At 41.2% G+C, this 18,549-nt stretch overlaps 1 protein-coding gene across 5 annotated transcripts in view; it reads left to right on the top strand.

The window, feature by feature from the left end:
• Positions 1 to 18,549, top strand: part of HERC2 (HECT and RLD domain containing E3 ubiquitin protein ligase 2) — a 212,299-nt gene that overhangs the window by 167,685 nt on the left and 26,065 nt on the right. For all 5 annotated transcript variants that reach the window (XM_083168587.1, XM_083168588.1, XM_083168589.1 and 2 more), the window contains 12 exons: positions 5,213 to 5,344; positions 5,490 to 5,648; positions 5,783 to 5,901; positions 7,463 to 7,588; positions 9,439 to 9,594; positions 9,684 to 9,799; positions 9,921 to 10,119; positions 10,209 to 10,423; positions 11,782 to 11,959; positions 13,110 to 13,271; positions 16,844 to 16,935; positions 17,372 to 17,511. In XM_083168587.1, the coding sequence (XP_083024713.1) occupies positions 5,213 to 5,344; positions 5,490 to 5,648; positions 5,783 to 5,901; positions 7,463 to 7,588; positions 9,439 to 9,594; positions 9,684 to 9,799; positions 9,921 to 10,119; positions 10,209 to 10,423; positions 11,782 to 11,959; positions 13,110 to 13,271; positions 16,844 to 16,935; positions 17,372 to 17,511 (1,794 nt within the window). The remainder of the gene's footprint in view (positions 1 to 5,212; positions 5,345 to 5,489; positions 5,649 to 5,782; positions 5,902 to 7,462; positions 7,589 to 9,438; positions 9,595 to 9,683; positions 9,800 to 9,920; positions 10,120 to 10,208; positions 10,424 to 11,781; positions 11,960 to 13,109; positions 13,272 to 16,843; positions 16,936 to 17,371; positions 17,512 to 18,549) is intronic.

Raw genomic sequence — 18,549 nt, 5'->3', positions numbered from 1 at the left:
AGCAGAGAAGCCACTTCATCCCTGATGATCTAGGCCTCTGTCCACCTTCTTCCATAATTTCTGGGAGTGTGGTTTATAAGAACCTTCTGGAGGAAACTGTTGGATTTCTTGAACACCCTGTTTTCTCTAAGCTGACATGCGGTTGTGGTTTTCTGGCTATTTGTCAGAGAATATGAATGATAACTCACAAACTTTTCTTTCACTCATGGTTAGTGGTTGGGTGAAGCCATTTATTGTCAAACAACTGTGTTTACTCTTTTTAAATCCTAATGACAACAGAAACTACCCAAATGACCCTGATCAAAAGTTTACATACCCAAGTTCTTAATACCGTGTATTGCCCCTTTAACATCAATGACCGCTTGAAGTCTTTTGTGGTAGTTGTGGATGAGGCTCTTTATTTTCTCATATGGTAAAGTTGCCCATTCTTCTTGGCAAAAAGCCTCCAGTTCCTGTAAATTCTTGGGCTGTCTTGCATGAACTGCAGGTTTGAGATCTCCCCAGAGTGAATCAATGATATTGCGGTCAGGAGACTGAGATGGCCACTCCAGAACCTTCACTTTATTCTGCTGTAGCCAGTGACAGGTCAACTTGGCCTTGTGTTTTGGATCATTGTCATGTTGGAATGTCCAAGTACTGTACATGCAGGCTTCCAATGTTTATTACTGATGTAAGACCATACATAGTAGAAAATCACTTAGGGCCAAATGTATAAAGTGGCAAAATAGATCGAAAAACAGCCAGCTAATCAGCTCCAAACTGCCATTTTTCAAACCCAGCATGTAAAATAAGAGTTAAGAGTTGGTTGGCTGGTTGTTTTATTCCTCTCTATTTTATAGCTTTTTACGCTTGTTACATCTGGCCCTTAATGTTGTGGCTTTGCAGACTGTAGACTACACTTAGGGGGTTATTCTGATTCACTCTGCACATGTTACATCAGCCCCACCTGCAGAGCGTATGGTTTTGTCAGTCAGAGAGTGATTGTGCCTTTCCGAATGAATCGGAATAACCCCCTTAGTGTATTATCATTCTCAGGCCACCCTTTATTACAATAAGTTACTGTTAATTTTTTATAGGCTGTAGGAATAGTTTTTATTGTACCCTGGAAATTGTACACACACTTTTCTGTACCGTGCTCAAATTCTGTATTTTTATTGAGAAGTATTTGAACTGCAATTGGAAAAATGCATTACAATTTAGTATTTTTTTTGGGAGTTCTATATACTTTATATGCCTAATCTTGATTTATGTAAGAAATGAGATGATACACGGATGTAAAACACTTAAATCTTCTAGTATTCACAAAACCAACAACTAATCCCCAAACAGCATGGAAGACGTCCAATGAATGAATGCAATAGATACAGTAACTAAGAGACCAAGATTGTTAATCTTCTAAAAACAAAATGATACAGTTGACTACAGCTAATTTCAGGCATGGTTAAGGCTTTTCTCCCCATATACAGCTAAACTGAAGTGATGCAGTATATTAGACATTAGAACTCAGAGAGGATTAATTTCCGTTTTAACTGCTCTGGTACAATATGCCACAACATGCGGTTTCTGCTTTTCTACAACACATAATTCCTGATGGGCTTTTTTTATTCTTAAAGTAATGCGAGCATTAGACCAAATGCAATTTTGTTTTGATATTTAGTTTTTTTATTAAAATATTGGTGATGTGTATTTTTAAGAAGCTTTGATTTTCACTAAGAGTTCATTTTAAGTCTATATAAGGAAATGGCCTTTTTTTCCAGAAGAATAATTGTTCTATATCTCTAAGGGATTGAGACAGAAAATCTCCAGAGGCATGTTATAGTCTCTCAATGCACGCATGAAAGATTTGAAGAGTGAATACTTAAAATAATTAAATTGTGTAAATTCATTAAATGTTAATCCAACGCTCAGGAGTGAGTAAAAGGAAGAGGGAGCCTAGTAATGTTTCATGAACCTTCTGCCAAAACCCTGCCAAAGGAGAGCACTAACATCAAGTGTGAGGATGGAAACCAAAACCATTTTGGATCTCTTCTTTGCATCAGAGAGGTCAGGGAACATCCATTTGAGGAGGGTTGGCAACCATACCACCTGGAAAAGATTTTATATTGTGTCTGTTACATGCACAGCGCTAGACCTGGCATTGTTAACCTGAGGATGAGGAGAAATTATTTATGACTAACAGTAGAGTCTAATGTTACTATGTTCAAGTCCAGATGAACGCAGGAAGAGGAAATGTCTGCAAACCTTTATAAGAGCAAGTTCTGTGCCTTGGAAAGGGATACAACTGGAAATGGATCCCTTTTGAAGCCCAATGTAATCAGCAAAAAGGAGAACTTAATAATGTAGGTTTAGATCAAAGCTAGCGTGCTGGAAGTTCTAAAACACACAAAAGTCCACAAAATAATTCACTACTCCTGAATCCATCAGCTTGCTAGCTTAGACATTAGGGAAAGGAGTGAACAAGTCTCAAGGAGTCATTGCAGAATATGCTTCAGCACTTTTTATCATAGGCTCAGAAGTTGTTTGTTGAGGTTGTAAGTTTTATCAACCATGGATGGCCTTAAGCCAGAACTGGAAGGATTGTTCAGCAGAACCTATTGCTTGAGACTTGCTTTGCAATGTATGTCCAGTATTCATGTTAGATGAAATACATAATAATGAAGCATGGAAGTTGAAGGCCTCCACTTGACATACTCCAAACAAGAGCCTCTGACCCTTCCTCCCTTCTCTACAGTTCCTTGCTCAAGCAAAGACCATTTAAGTGGGAACCACATTCCAAAGGTTTCTTTTGAATTTTAGCACTAGGATGAGGACATGTGAATGGATTACTGTACTGTAGGTTACTGTTGTCTTCAGCCAGCCAAATAACTGATGGGTCCTTGGTACAACTTGAATGGAACAGTCTGCTGGAGTCAAACTATTATGAATTTCAGTATGGAGAGGCTAAGGATTGGTAAGAGAAAGCAATGCATTACTGGCTTGCAGGAAGAGATGCATGAGTATGTCCACAATTGTTTTTAGAAGAGTTGGAAAGCTAACCAAACCAGTTCCCCCCCCCCCCCCCTGCCCAGTGGACATGAATGACACATGCCTTGTAGCATATTATGTCCTCAGTTATTGTGGAAACTGTGCTGATTGAATATGATCTCTAGTTTGGTTTCTAGGATGGTTTTGAATGACCAAAGAGAACAGTCTATTTCACAGATTGTAGAAGCTTGAGTAATAGTTGTGAAATGCCATTGCAGTTTCAGCAAGAAGTAAAAAAAATAAAAATATCTACTGGATTTTTTTAACTATAGAAAATATATATTTATGTCAGGCAAATTTAGTTTAATAATATAGAAATGTGCAGTTGGCCACTCCAGCTGAGAAACGTTTTGCAGAAGTTTCAACAGAAATGGAGGCTGAGATGTCTCGATGATGGCTATCTGCAAAAATGGCACAAATTGAATCCCCCCTCAGTTTCAAATATGCTACCCAAATTAATATCTTGGATGCACTTGGGACATCAGTCAAAGAAATGTAGTCACCTTGATGAACCCCATTCCTTCTCCAACATCAGGTCAGACAAAAAAGATGAACAGTCAGGATCAATGTTTCCGTAGGACTTGTTCAGATAATGTGATCTGGCCTATTTTACAGTCAATAATGGTGCTGATGTCTGTCATGCACAGATGTGTACAACTAGCCTCAATATAACATGTGACGGACAACACCTGGTCAGAGTAAGTTGCCAGGTCCTGTGAGAGGTCCAGGATACAGCACTGATTCATTTGATATGTGACACTTATATAAACAAATGTAGTATTGCTCATCAGAGCTCAGTCTGTCACACCCGCGGCTCATTGAAAGGCACAAGGCGACACAGCATTGCAATATAGTGCCACGGGTGCAACTTGCGCCAAATGGTCACTTGCGGCCATATCACATCACTGATGAGCGCTTTGATATGGCTATATCTGTATATAGCCCCATACAAATGGTTTGCTTTTAACTATTTTTCTATTCGATTTTGCTTATATAGTCAGAAACGAATCAAAATCGAACGGCTTACAGCTGCATTCGATCCCGGCTTGAGCCCAATGCGCGGCCCTGCAGCATAGAAATTGAGTAGAAAAATAGTAAAGCAAGACTATATATAGTACAGATCTTTACTATATATAGTCTAAATCGAATGTGTACACTGCACTAGTTGCATTGCAAGCAAAGGATATTACAAAAATTACAGCTGGAGCATAATGATGTATGATGTGAGTCACTTGTGTTAGACTTTTGCCAGGATAACCTAGATTGGGTACTTTCCCATTTTTCTTTGCTACTTTTTAATTCAGTGTGCTACTTTTACCTCAGTTCTGCATCTTTGTTCACTTATAGCAGGGATGGGGAACCTTCGGCCCTCCAGCTGCTGTTGAACTACTCATCCCAGAATGCCTTGCAACAGTTGTAGCATGGCCACATAGCAAAACTGTAACAAGGAATGCTGGGATATGGACAGCTGGAGGGCCAAAGGTTCCCCATCCCTGACTTCTAGTGTACAATTTACTTAGGATGGGTGTTTTGGTATGGCTAAGATAAATGTGACTGTTTGCAGTGATTTCAGGATAGGTTTATGTGGACACATCTGTAGTCTCCATCTTAAAGTTATCTGCTTTTTTATAGTCTATGAGCTTTTTTATGTTCACATATTGACAGGATAGAAAAGATTTGTGCTGTGAATGAGGGTGCAGAGAGGGTGGGTGCAATGGTCACATCATATGCCATGTGACTGCTTCCATGTCATTTCATTACACTTGGCAAACGTAATCCTTTTAAATGCTTTAAAGAAAAAAGAAAAAAACTTGGATACCAGAATGGTTGCCAGAATACATACCTATCCCAGTTCTGTCTGTTGGTCTATCATTGCTGGTTCGTATTGGTTCATGTGGTCAACCAAACCTGCTTGTACAGCTTATTGCAGCCCTGACTTTCTGGAAAGTCTGGAGAGGTGAAAGTGCTAGATTATTAGTTGGGAATGTTTATTTGTTTGAAACACTAACCATGGCTGTGAATAACATATCCATATACCTAGATGTCAAAATATAGGAACATTTTGATTGAGTTTTTTTGCTAATCGTAAAATTGACCAAATGTATAATATGTGTCAGTCATGGATATGCAAATAAACTCTTAATACGTAACACAGATGTATTAAAATGCATTTTGTAATATACACTAGGCCGTGAGTGGTCTGACTGGTCCAGTGAGCTACGAATTCCAGGTGATGAGTTGAAGTGGAAATTTATCAGCGATGGATCAGTCAATGGTTGGGGCTGGCGATTCACTGTTTATCCAATCATGCCTGCTGCAGGTAAGGACCTACTCATTCATTTAACCTAACGTAGGTGGGTTATTGTGCCTGTAATCTCATTCATATTCTGTTATTTAATAAGACTATTTACATAGCCTAGAAACTTTATTTTTATTTTTTAATGTAATGTACAATTTAATTTTAGGTCCTAAAGATCTCCTGTCAGATCGGTGCATCCTATCCTGTCCGTCTATGGATTTGGTCACTTGTCTCTTGGCTTTCCGGCTGAATTTTGCTTCAAATAGGGGAATTGTTCCCCGGCTGGCTGCATCTCTTGCAGCCTGTGCTCAGCTTAGTGCTCTTGGTAAGCTCTTCAATACTGATCTCATTTATTCTGGTATTTATGTATCTTTTCTGCTGTACTTTTACTGTACCCGATGATCATGTCGGTCATCACTATTTACCTTTTATATGCCTGTTGTATCATTTGCTTTGTAGCCGCAAGTCACAGGATGTGGGCCTTGCAGAGACTGAGAAAGCTTCTTACCACAGAGTTTGGACAGTCTATTAATATTAATAGGCTACTTGGAGATGGAGACATTGAAGCACGTGCAATGGTATGAGGTGTTTGTTTTTTCAATGTAATATGGGTACTCTTTACCTAGAAGGGCGCCCATCGTGGTGATCGCGGGCATCGCGGGCAGTACATTAACGGCCGCGACGCGATGCCCGCGATCACCGCGATTTCCCATAGGGTTCAATGTTAAATTTTGTGCTGACCGCGATTTTACATTCAATGCTTCAATGGCCGCGATTTGGCCATAGGAATCAATGTTAAATGGGCTACAGAGCCCAAATAGGCACAATTAACCCTTAAATGTCCCCCCAAATTTGTAACGCCACCCCACGATCCACGCCAACCCGAAGCGTGGCGAGCGCAGCGAGCCCGCGAGGGGCGGCGGTACGCGTCCTCCGACCTTTTCATGCCCTACTATCCACGTCGGCGTGGAGTTGAGAATAGAATAGTGTGGCGAGCGCAGCGAGCCACCGAGCCCGAAGCGTGGCGAGCGGACGCAGATACCTTTACAGTTATACACGTCCCCTCGCGGGCTTCACAGGTGTCCGTGGCGACGCGGACACCTGTGAAGTCCGCGAAGGGACGCGTTTACCTGTGAAGGTATCCGCGTCCCCTCGCGGGGCGCGCTGCGCTCGCCACGCTTCGGGCTCGGTGGCTCGCTGCGCTCGCCACACTATTCTATTCTCAACTCCACGCCGACGTGGATAGTAGGGCATGAAAAGGTCGGAGGACGCATACCGCCGCCCCTCGCGGGCTCGCTGCGCTCGCCACGCTTCGGGTTGGCGTGGATCGTGGGGTGGCGTTACAAATTTGGGGGGACATTTAAGGGTTAATTGTGCCTATTTGGGCTCTGTAGCCCATTTAACATTGATTCCTATGGTAAAATCGCGGGCATTGAGGCATTTTACATTAAAATCGCGGTCAATCATCCTTTTTAACATTGTTCCCTATGGGAAAATCGCGGTCATCGCGGGCAGCCGATTTTTATGTACCCGCGATTTACCCGCGATGACCGCGATTTTTTTACCCCCGACGCCCGCGATTCCAATCGCGGGCGCCCTTCTAGGTAAAGAGTACCGTAATTTTTTTTATTTTTTTTTACACTTTTAATTCCAACTAAATAGTTCACTATAATGTTACCCAAGGCTTTAAAATATAAATGGGCAGAGGAGTTTTTATGTACTGTTAACTTATTACCTGATGTTATTATAAGGAAAAGGGAGAAGATGGTGAGACGCCTCATTAATATAGAGGCAACATCTGCATTCTAAATGGCCTGCAACACCTTTATGAATAACAAATGGATGATAGTTAATGAGGATGTTTTATAAATGTCCATGTAAGTGACAGCTAATATACATAAAGGCTAAATTACATAATTCAGGGGAAACTTAAACTTCTTCATACACACAAATGCCTCCCACAAATCATATCTAGCAGGCCAGGCAGCTGTGCTGCCACAATAATGTGCTTCATCACTGCCACTGTATCCTTATTACCAAAGTGTAAGAATTGGAATTTGGCTTATTTACTGTGCTCGAGTTTAATTGAAAGTGTCATGCAGATGTTAATGTTTTGTGCGACTATGTCTTTGGTCTCAGAGTTTTACTGGCAGTGCTTTGGCTGCACTGGTGAAGGGCCTCCCTGAAGCGTTGCAAAGGCAATTTGAATATGAAGATCCAATTGTAAGAGGAGGAAAGCAGTTACTTCATAGTCCTTTCTTCAAGGTAATGTCCTTTTTTTTGCCCATGGGGTTATTTTTTTATTCTTTTTTAATTGACCTTATAAAACCGCCAGCTAATGGGGTTATTGGTTTGGCTGTAAATGACTTGCTTATGGTGGGTTTGCTTTATTTAGTGGTTAATTGAGAGCAGGAGTACACATAAATGAGCCCACAGTTACAGTGTATTCAGTGGATAGCTGTGTGCTTCACTAGACCCACACCTACCATTTCAAGTTTTGTATTGAAAAATGAAAAAAAAATAAGAGTCATTTGCAAGTGTAGACTTGTAGATGTCAACATTTGCATTGCTGTTTGCACTACTAAAATGCATATCATCCATAAAGCATTGTAGCAGTGTCCATCTGTGTAATCCACATCAAGTGCCTTCAAAATCACCATCTGGAATTTTTCTTCATATACCTCTTGAAGTTTATAGTTCATGGGTTAGCATTAATGCATTAGTCACGGATTAGCATTAATGCATTAGAGTCACGGGTTAGCATTGCGGCAGAGTCATGGGTTAGCATTGCGGCATTAGAGTCACGGGTTAGCATTGCTGCATTAGAGAGTCACGGGTTAGCATTGCTGCATTAAGGTCACAGGTTAGCATTTCTGCATTAGTGTCACGGGTTAGCATTGCTGCATTAGAGTCACGGGTTAGCATTGCTGCATTAGAGTCACGGGTTAGCATTGCTGCATTAGAGTCACGGGTTAGCATTGCTGCATTAGAGTCACGGGTTAGCATTGCTGCATTAGCGTCACGGGTTTGATTCTTACCTGGGACCTCTGTGTGTGGTGTTTGCATATTCTCCCCATATCAGCATTCCTTCTGGGCTCTCCAATTTTCTCCCACATTCCAATGACCTGCTGGTAGATAAACCAGCATTTGACAAAAATAAAATGTGTGGTAAAGAAAAAGAATTTAAACCCAGATGGGGAAGGACTGATGTCATATGTGTATTATGTAGGTGCTATATAAATAACTAATAAAAATGCTATAGTTCTATGTGTTTTTGTTACTTTTCTGAACATCACAATAAAGATTACTGCTATTTTAATTAATAAACCTGTAAAAGAAATAGCTGGTGCAATGGATGGTACTTGTGTATTATAGCGGCGCCCCCGATGTTCATCGCGCAATGTATTTATCGCATCGCATGCCATGCACCCGATGGCATGCGAAGCGATTTTTGCCCCCTATGCGGTGAAACTGTATAAGCACCCTAAATGGTGCTTTTTAAGCACCCAAATGGGTGCTTACAATGTTATATGCACCCCCACGCCACCCCCCCCCCACTATAAACGTGAACCCGAAGCGTGGCGAGCGCAGTGGTACGTGTCCTCTGACCTTTTCATACCCCCGCTATCCACGACGGCGTGGAGTTGAGAATAGAAAGTGTGGCGAGCCCGAAGCGTGGCGAGGGGACGCGGATACCTTCACGGGCTCGGTGGCTCGCTGCGCTCACCACACTTTCTGTTCTCAACTCCACGCCGACGTGGATAGTGGGGGTATGAAAAGGTCGGAGGACGCGTACTGCCGCCCCTCGCGGGCTGGCTGCGCTCGCCACGCTTCGGGTTCACGTTTATAGTGGGGGGGGGGGGGGGGTGGCGTGGGGGTGCATTTAACATTGTAAGCACCCATTAGGGTGCTTATACAATTTTTAATCGCATCGCATTGTATGCCATGTACAATGTCATACAATTTTAAAATTGTATGACATTGTACAATATCGCGCAGCATCGCATCGCATCGCATACCATCGAATGCCTTTTGGTATGCGATGCGATGGGCGCTGCTATAATACACAAGTACCCAATGGATATTTAAAGTAATGTTGTAACCATGTATTTTAGGTGTTGGTGGCACTTGCTTGTGACCTTGAGTTGGATACTCTGCCATGCTGTGCAGAGACACACAAATGGGCATGGTTCAGGAGATACTCTATAGCTTCAAGGGTTGCTGTTGCACTGGACAAGAGAACCCCCTTACCGCGACTCTTTTTAGATGAGGTATGCTTTAACCGTGGCCATGTTACTTGAACTATCATCTGAGTTTTATTTCCCTTTTTAATGTTTTTTCTTTCTTTTCTTATGTCAAGGTTGCAAAAAAAATAAGGGAGTTAATGGCCGATAATGAGAACATGCATGTTGTCCATGAGAGTCATGAGGTTTTCCGTCGAGAACAGGATGAACAGCTTGTCCAGTGGATGAACAGGTTAGTGAGTACAGTTTTTTCATTGTGCATCTACATTTGATTTAAATTAAAAACCATGAATACAGAAATATGAGATTCACCATCCATCACTCATAAACATAATACATTATTATGACCGCAGGCGACCCGATGATTGGACTCTGTCCGCTGGTGGCAGTGGAACCATCTATGGCTGGGGTCATAATCATAGAGGACAACTTGGGGGCATTGAAGGTGCCAAAGTAAAAGTTCCAACGCCGTGTGAAGCACTGGCAACGCTCAGACCAGTACAGTTGATTGGAGGAGAACAAACATTATTTGCGGTCACAGCTGATGGGAAGGTAATACAGTTGCTAAATGCTCTTCTCATATTTTTATACTAATAATATTGTTTTAATGATTTTGATTCTTAATATTTCCTATTTTTCAGTTATATGCTACAGGATATGGAGCTGGTGGTAGGTTGGGTATTGGTGGCACAGAATCTGTGTCTACTCCCACGCTGCTGGAATCCATCCAGCATGTTTTTGTGAAAAAGGTGGCCGTAAACTCTGGGGGAAAGCACTGCCTGGCGCTCTCGTCAGAGGGGGAGGTATATTCCTGGGGAGAAGCAGAAGATGGAAAACTTGGTCATGGAAATAGAAGGTACAGTATGACTCATTAGCATTGAAAGACCTAACTTAAAGAGATCCCAAGCTTAAACCATTCCCTGTTGAAATTTAGTTATTGCATTACACAGATTTAAATAAATTGCTTGTTATTTATTGCTATACACTGGTAAAAAAGGCACACTTTCATCAACATGGGTTCATGTAGATGTTTAAATGTAGATCTAATAACTTTCCAGCATACACCCTCCTGTTTTGTATGTTTTTTTCTTTTCTTTTTTCTTTTGAATGCAGTTGTTCTGTTATTAATATACAATTAATAAATAAAAAATACTAAATTTAAAAATTAAATTGTAGACCAAATAGTAAACAAAGTGTGGTATTGGGAGAAATGTCCCTGTTTGTTTATTTTTCTTTCATCCTTTCATTTCTTTCAGTCCCTGTTGGTGCCTCCAGTCAAGCCCTTGCATTTGATCTTAGTTCTCTGGGCTCTTTTTTCCCTATGGGCTTTTGGCCAATCTCAAATGGCTTACATGAAAAATATTTTTCTTTTGGGTACTGGGATCTTGGAATTAAGTTCCTTATTTCCTAGATATCCATTCCTAATTTTTCACCTGGACCAGGCAGTCTTAAGGACTACCTGGTATTTTTCAAAGTTGGACTCCAGGTTTTATATTAATTAAAATTTGGTTCCATTTTTTCCAGGTGACATGTGATTTTCAGACATTTCTGGGCTCCTTGGGTGTGATTAGGGGTCACTGCATTTATGTGTATTGTAAAAAGGGTGTTCGGCCTCCCTCTTTCTCCCGTCTTTGGTGTTCAAAAGAGGTTGGCCCTGCTACAAGACAGACCACTGTGTGGTAGATTTAGTAAGTCATATGTTAAACTAACACTTTGGCTAGATTTCTGGTGCCTCATTTGGCCACTTACTCTACGTAGATAGTCAAAATCTCCTCAGTGGCTTGGCGTGGAGCCTTGTTGGAGCTTTGCATGCTGCCACTAGGTCCTTATTTGTAATCAGGGATGATAGTTTTCTGCGAGGGATCCTCCCTGCAGCTGAGGAGTGTTCCCTCCCTTAGATGACCACTTAAGGACATCACCATGGCTGATAGAAAAAAAACAAGATTTGGGTTCTTACCTGATGCATCGGTTTCTCTGATTTATCAGGTAAGAACCAAAATCTTGTTTTTGGTCAGTACTGCCTGCACTACGCTTGACCTACCATTATATTTGTCCTCACAAATTGTTTTGTTTTCCAGTAAATAAAAGAAACTCGTCATGTTCTAAATGGAAAGCACATACTTTGTTTATGGTTGCTCTCCCGTGTTTTGTTTATCTTCCTGAAAAGTACATATATTTTTAGCTCTAATGTGACCTTCCGTTTTGCACTTTCAGTCCATGTGATCGACCTCGTGTTATTGAATCGTTGCGAGGAACGGAAGTAATAGACATTGCTGCTGGGGGAGCGCACAGTGCTTGTATCACTGTAGCTGGAGAACTTTATACATGGGGTAAAGGAAGATATGGCCGATTAGGCCATGGAGACAGTGAAGATCAATTAAAGCCTAAGATGGTGAGGATGGAGGAGCATTTACTTTCTCTATTGTATTTCTGTTTATATTTTCAAAATATAAAAAGGGGCCTGATTCAGAAATGTAGACTAATGCTGCTGCCGTTGTAAGGGTTTACACAGTGGCTGCTAAATTATGTAAATGCTGCAGCTGCCTTGATCTGTATTGAGAGTCCCACCAGGGGCTTTAAGTGTCCCCTTGGCTGAGTACAAACACGCAGTGTCGCTGGCAGATCAGTTGATTATCTGGCTTCTGAGTAGCCCTATGATCGTGTTACATGATATCAGGAAGTGAGACACCGGACCCGCTGTTATTGCTTATAGAATTACAGAAGAAGGCTGAGGTCCACTCCAATGGTTGTGAAATGACTTCATATTTGCAGCCACTCTCCGATACCTCCCCCAAATGTTTCTGGACTGTAAGTTTGTGAATAAACCCTCTCTGCAGCATCTGTGTTCAGTGCAACTCAGAGGCATTATGCTCAGATGATAATTGGTCAGCTCCAAAAAAGAAAATTATGTTTGCAAACAACTCAGAATCAGGCCAAATACACTACTAAATATTTATCTGTTATATATAGATACTGTGTGTGTGTGTGGCTACTGATCATTCTGCAGTAAGGGATTAGCTGGTGAGCTGAAGCTGAAATCCGTTAGATCTCAGGCCACCAATCCTGAAGTAGAAACATTCATAGAAGCTGCAGATGAGATTAGGCAGCTCAGTTCTGCATTATTTACCCCTTTACTCGTGGCTGTATATAAAGCCTTGCATATATAGAGATAATCTATCTTTTGCAGTGCACCTTAATGGTTTTTATTTAAATACTTATGTATGACATTTTTATCTGTTTTTAAAATAGGTGTTTAATTTCTTATATCCTGATGATATATTACCAATTGGAAAGATATATCCTTGTAGCTTTATCTTAGCGTGTATAAAGTCAGGCTCACTGGTTATATGGATTTACTCTTATATCAGTGGGGATAATGATTGCTTCTGCCCGGAAGTTCTTTACGTCAACCTGCTCTAATCCATACGGTCATGTGTAAAGTTTTTTAATGGAATAGTCACTTCTTCATACCAACAGTACTTGATTAAAAATCACTGGGTGATTACTATGATTTTTCCTACTTGGTGTAAATGTTTCCCCAGGTGGAAGCCCTACAAGGATACCGTGTGATTGATATTGCCTGCGGCAGTGGGGATGCGCAAACTCTTTGCCTGACTGATGATGACACAGTCTGGTCTTGGGGCGATGGAGACTATGGAAAACTTGGACGCGGTGGTAGTGATGGCTGCAAAGTACCCATGAAAGTATGTGCTCAGTTCAGATGCCATTTTGATCATTATAATGTATCCCCACATAACTGTACCTCTGTCTTATGTGTAATTGTAAAGCTAGTGCTGTACAGTAAGCACTATTTCTGTTAATTCTGATGGCAATACAAATGACATACAGTACTGTTATGTGCATACTACACGGATAAACAAGACGACAGCTTAAGTACATTTATTAATGAGCATTTTTTTTTTGTAAACCTTTTATTTATGTTAGTTTGTAAAGAATTTTTATATTGCCACTGATAGTCCTTATGTTGTGCTGGGCATCTTCGACCAGATAAAATGCCTATCAGTCCTGTTTTCTGCAACCTGGTCACTCCGGCAATACAGGTTTTAGTGATATCCAAACTCTAGAACAGATGGTTGAATCATAATAACTAAGGTGTGCCTTGAGGATCATGGTTTGGGACACATGCTTTAACATAAAAGATATGATGGCTGTAGATTGTGAAATATCTCAGTATTTGGCCACACATACTTAATATGGGGATTTCATTATGGATTTGTCAATGGATTGTAGACTTCTTGACCGATAGGTAACCGTGTGTGAAGGTGGTGAAGTTTACCTTGTGTGCGGAAGATCAGCTTCCAAGGGATCAGGGAAAGGATCCTTTCTCTCCTGCTTTTTAATTAGTAAGTGAATGACTGCACCTCAGGGGCACAGTCTGACTCTTTTCAAATTTGTGGGTGACACCACCAATATTTATCTGATCAATGACTGTGAAGAGTCTGCATATAGAAGTGAGGTGGATCAGTTGGCCCTGTGGTGTAGTATAAACTATTTGGTATTAAACCCACTCAAAACAGTGGAGATGGTTATATATTTCAGGTGGCACTCAGTGGTTGTGTCCCTGCCTGTGATTGCTGGAAATGCTTCATCTATTTTGGACTCCTTTTATGTTTCTGGGGCTTAAAATCTCAGAACTTAAGTGAGGGTCCATAAGGATGTGATTGTTAGTAAGGGGCAGCAGAAGTTGTATTTCTTGAGGCAGGTCAAGAAGTTTAACATTCCTCAGAAGCTGCTTATTCTTTTGTATCCTGCGAGAGACTAGCCTGTCTTATGCCCCGGTTTATAGTATGGTTTGGCTCTGCCAGTGAAAGTGATGGACTCAGGCTTTAAAGGGTATTGAGAACAGCAGACAGGAGTTTAGGGTACGTCTTCCTTCTGTTCAGGAGTTGTATTTATATAGGATTAGGAAAGGGCACAAAACATTACAAAGGAACAGTCGCATGTTGCCACCATGAATTTGTTCTAGAGCGCTGCCTTTTAAGACAGCTAGACTTCTGAAAAGTTTTTTTTTCCCACAGGCAGTTTGTCTGATGTTTTAAGATAATATTATACTGTACTGCTGTTGGAATGTAGGATGTAGCATTTTCCATGTTCCTTTTATAGGGGTGGAACGCTGTAATAACAGTCACTTAGCCCGAGGGAATCATATGCACTGTCCGATCCGACCAACTTGTAGCAAATTACTGCTCAACAAATTTTAAAACGTTCATTGCATCTGGCATATATCTGCGAGTTTCAGCCTATACAGTGTCTCATTGGTCTCTCTAAAACAGGACAAGCAGTAGTCACTGCATTGTGGAGATTCGCAGCATTCTTAGTAGCGATGCTCCATTGTCAGAATATTTTGGTGAAAATGTTCCTGTTTGTCCCTGACAGCTTGGGTTGTATAAGTGACAAAGTCTAGATGGGAATGTAGAAAGTGACTTTTAATTGACTTCTACAACCTATCATTTTTCCATTGTCCATTAAGTAGTTGGCCTCTTTTCTGTTACCTAGGAATCCCCACACGCACCCTTGAAGGGCCAAAATACGGCAAACTCCATTTCTGTCACTTTAGTGTTATATGTTTTATCTGGAAACCGTGATCTTATGTGGGGCTTTGAGTCACTTGTTTTTGGGAACTTTTCCTTCAAATAACTGAAAGCCTGACTTTCTATATCCAGCACTTTCCCTAAATTCTTCATTAGGCGCAGTATAATCCGAAGCGGAGATGAGAAAATGTAATGCCGCTCAACCAATGGAGTGTACTTGACGTTTTCGCCTCCAGCAACATTGGTTTCTCTCTTTGGCCGCCGCTGTGATAGTCAGTAATGTTTAGTGTCTCGGATATCCTAGAAGAAAGAAGAAGCACACCTATCTAGTCACAACACAGGTTCTAGCCATGATCCTTATACTTCAATCCCTCCAGCAACACAGCCATACTTTCATAAGTTTATTTCATGTCCACTGCATAGGCCAGAGGTTCTTGCTGAGCATGTACATTACTGTGATTAAATACTTTCACTTTTTTTTATTAAAATGTTATATTTTGATTCTAGGTGCAAATTGACATTGAAATGTGTGTATTTCATGTCCGACACAAAATGGTTGTTAAGCAGTGTTATTGAATCTGAAGTACACAGAGTGATTCAGGATTTATAATAAAAACATTGGTACTTGTTTTCTAGCAGAGCGCCCAGTACGCATTTAGCGTACTGGGCTATTCACTGTAGTGCAATTGCATTTGAGTTGATTTTATATAGTGTGGCGAGCGCAGCGAGCCACCGCTCCCTACACTATATATAATCAACTCCACGCCGGCGTGGATAGTGGGGGTATGAAAAGGTCGGAGGACGCGTTCCGCCGAGGGGCTAGCTGCGCTCGCCACGCTTCGGGGTGGCGTGGATAGTGCTGGTGTTTTAGGAACACATTCACACCTGCACATTCATACAGCTGACACAGTAATTACGACATGTGTTAACTAATAACTCATTTACTTAAAGGGGAGCGGGAACGGGAAAATGCGATGCGATTTCACTACGTTTGCGTGCGTAAGAAATCTGGGCGCCCTGCTAGGAAACAAGTACCAACACATTAGATTCTCGGCAAAATATGGTTATGTAAATGTGTTCAAATGTGCCCAGTCAGTTCTGCCCCTAGACACTGCCATGAGTGTGCAATGCGCATACACCCTCGGTCCCTAGGATTGCATTTGGGTGGGTGCAACTAATGGCAAACCTGATGCAGCCATCTGTATGTTGATTTGGCACATAACCTAGTATTTAAAATTTTATGAGAATTGTAATCTATTTAATATATTTAAAACAAAACAATTTAATCCAGCTTCATCCTCTTTTTACAGCTGTTGATAAGCAGTTTAAGGGGGGGATATGCAATCCCTGCCGCTATTTCCGACATGGGAAATAGCTGCGAGCACCTGTTCAATGCTGTCTTGGCCGACAACATTGAAGCGGCAGATCAACGTAACAATCCCGACTTTAAGAGCTGTTGGGCCCGTTTTGTCGTTAATGCTGTGAATTGTCGCAATCACGGACGAATCTCGACATCCCCATTTTTGACGATCGCCAAGTGGGACATGGAATACCAGCTGGCGATATGCAGTCGAGCAAAATGAAAACGGGCCAGTGTCACGGCTGTTGGGACAGATCAACAGTCGTGACCCGGGATTGCATTCCCCCCTATATATCTTGTTCACAAATTTTGTATTTCCACCTTTTCTGTGTGCTTTAGTTTCCAGTAACACTGTATTTTGCAGATTGACTCCCTGACAGGGCTGGGAGTTACCAAAGTGGAATGCGGCTCCCAGTTCTCTGTAGCTCTGACCAAGTCTGGTGCTGTCTACACATGGTATGTTGTAAAATTGCTGCAAAGTGACACATTTCTAATATCTCCTCGTTCTTAATGGGCATCTATTGAGACAGTTCCCCTTTTTACCAATGCCAGGTCATTGCCAACATTCTAAATGCTGTAAATCTCCAATTTGCAAATTTTGACCTAAAAATGATCAAAAGCGATGAAACAGGGATTTTTAACATGTCGAATTTTGCAGATCCCCATAGAAATACAGCCATGTCTGGTAATTGGATGGGTATTGGGCATTGACGTAATACCATATTAGTCATAGTCGTAATAGCTTTATAATTAAAAATAAATACACTCTTTCTTAATTGCTTGTGTTGCTATGAACCGACATAAAATCTGTAAACAAGTGATCTGCTTTTCACCTATTGACGTGTTTCATGCTGGCTTGTCAGAGTTTTCACTTGCTGATTTTATTATGCAGGGGGAAGGGGGACTACCATCGCCTAGGTCATGGATCAGATGATCATGTGAGGAGGCCACGGCAAGTCCAGGGTCTTCAGGGGAAGAAAGTGATTGCAATTGCTACTGGATCTTTGCACTGCGTATGCTGCACAGAGGATGGTAAACTCCTACTTACCTTTATTATTGTGCAGAATGGATGCTTGTTTTGTATTGCACGCAATGAAGATTATATGTCTGCAGGTGTAAACGTACTGAGCAGAGTGGAAGATTTCTCAATAAAAATTAGCTTTCCTTTTATACTGAGCTTTAGAGCCAATTTCAGAGTGGAAATGGCCAGCACTATTACTAGTTCCCTCAGGATACAGAGGTTTTATTGCTTATAGTCTCCTAATATTTTTCAAGGTTTATTTCTCTGTATAATATTAGCACTGCTCAAAGGAGTCAGGGAAGACTATCCATTCAGGATTTCCTGGCTTGTTTTCTATGCTGCTGCAGTGTTAGTTTAGATTTAGTCTTCATTAAAGGGAAAAGCCCAAGGGCTGTTTATACAATTTGATGTCTTTCTGTGTTATTCATAATTAAAGGTTATTAACATAACATAACATGTATGTACTGTACATACAATTAATGTAAAAGCATTGGTGCAATTGTTAAAATAAATTGCATGGCAGATGAGACCCACTTGTCCCATCTAGTCTGCACTAAGCACAAGTACACACACCAGGGTAAATTTTGTTTGTTGTGATTCAATTAACCTACCTGTATATATTTGAAGGGTGGGAGGAAGCTCACACATGCATTGGAAGACCATACAAATTCCACAGATTTAGGACGGTGGTGGGAATCAAACACATGAACTCAGTGCTGTGAGGCAGTAATGTTAACCAGTACTTCCCTAACATATTTATTTATTAACCATTTCTTATATAGCGCACACAGATTCCGCAGCGCTTTACAGAGAATAGTTGAACATTCCTATCAGTCCCTGCCCCAGTGGAGCTTACAATCTATATTCCCTACCACATGTATACGCACACACAGACATACTACGGTTAAATTTGTTAGGAGCCAATTAGCCTACCAGTATATTTTTGGATTGTGTGAGGAAACCGGAGCACCCGGAGGAAACCCACGCAAGTACGGGGAGAATATACAAACTCTGCACAGTTAGTGCCATGGTGGGAATCAAACCCATGA

This window comes from Crinia signifera, chromosome 2 (assembly GCF_055691185.1).
Source record: "Crinia signifera chromosome 2, ASM5569118v1, whole genome shotgun sequence".
In the NCBI taxonomy this organism is placed as follows: Eukaryota; Metazoa; Chordata; class Amphibia; order Anura; family Myobatrachidae; genus Crinia; species Crinia signifera.
This window is presented reverse-complemented; position numbering and strand designations above follow the sequence as displayed.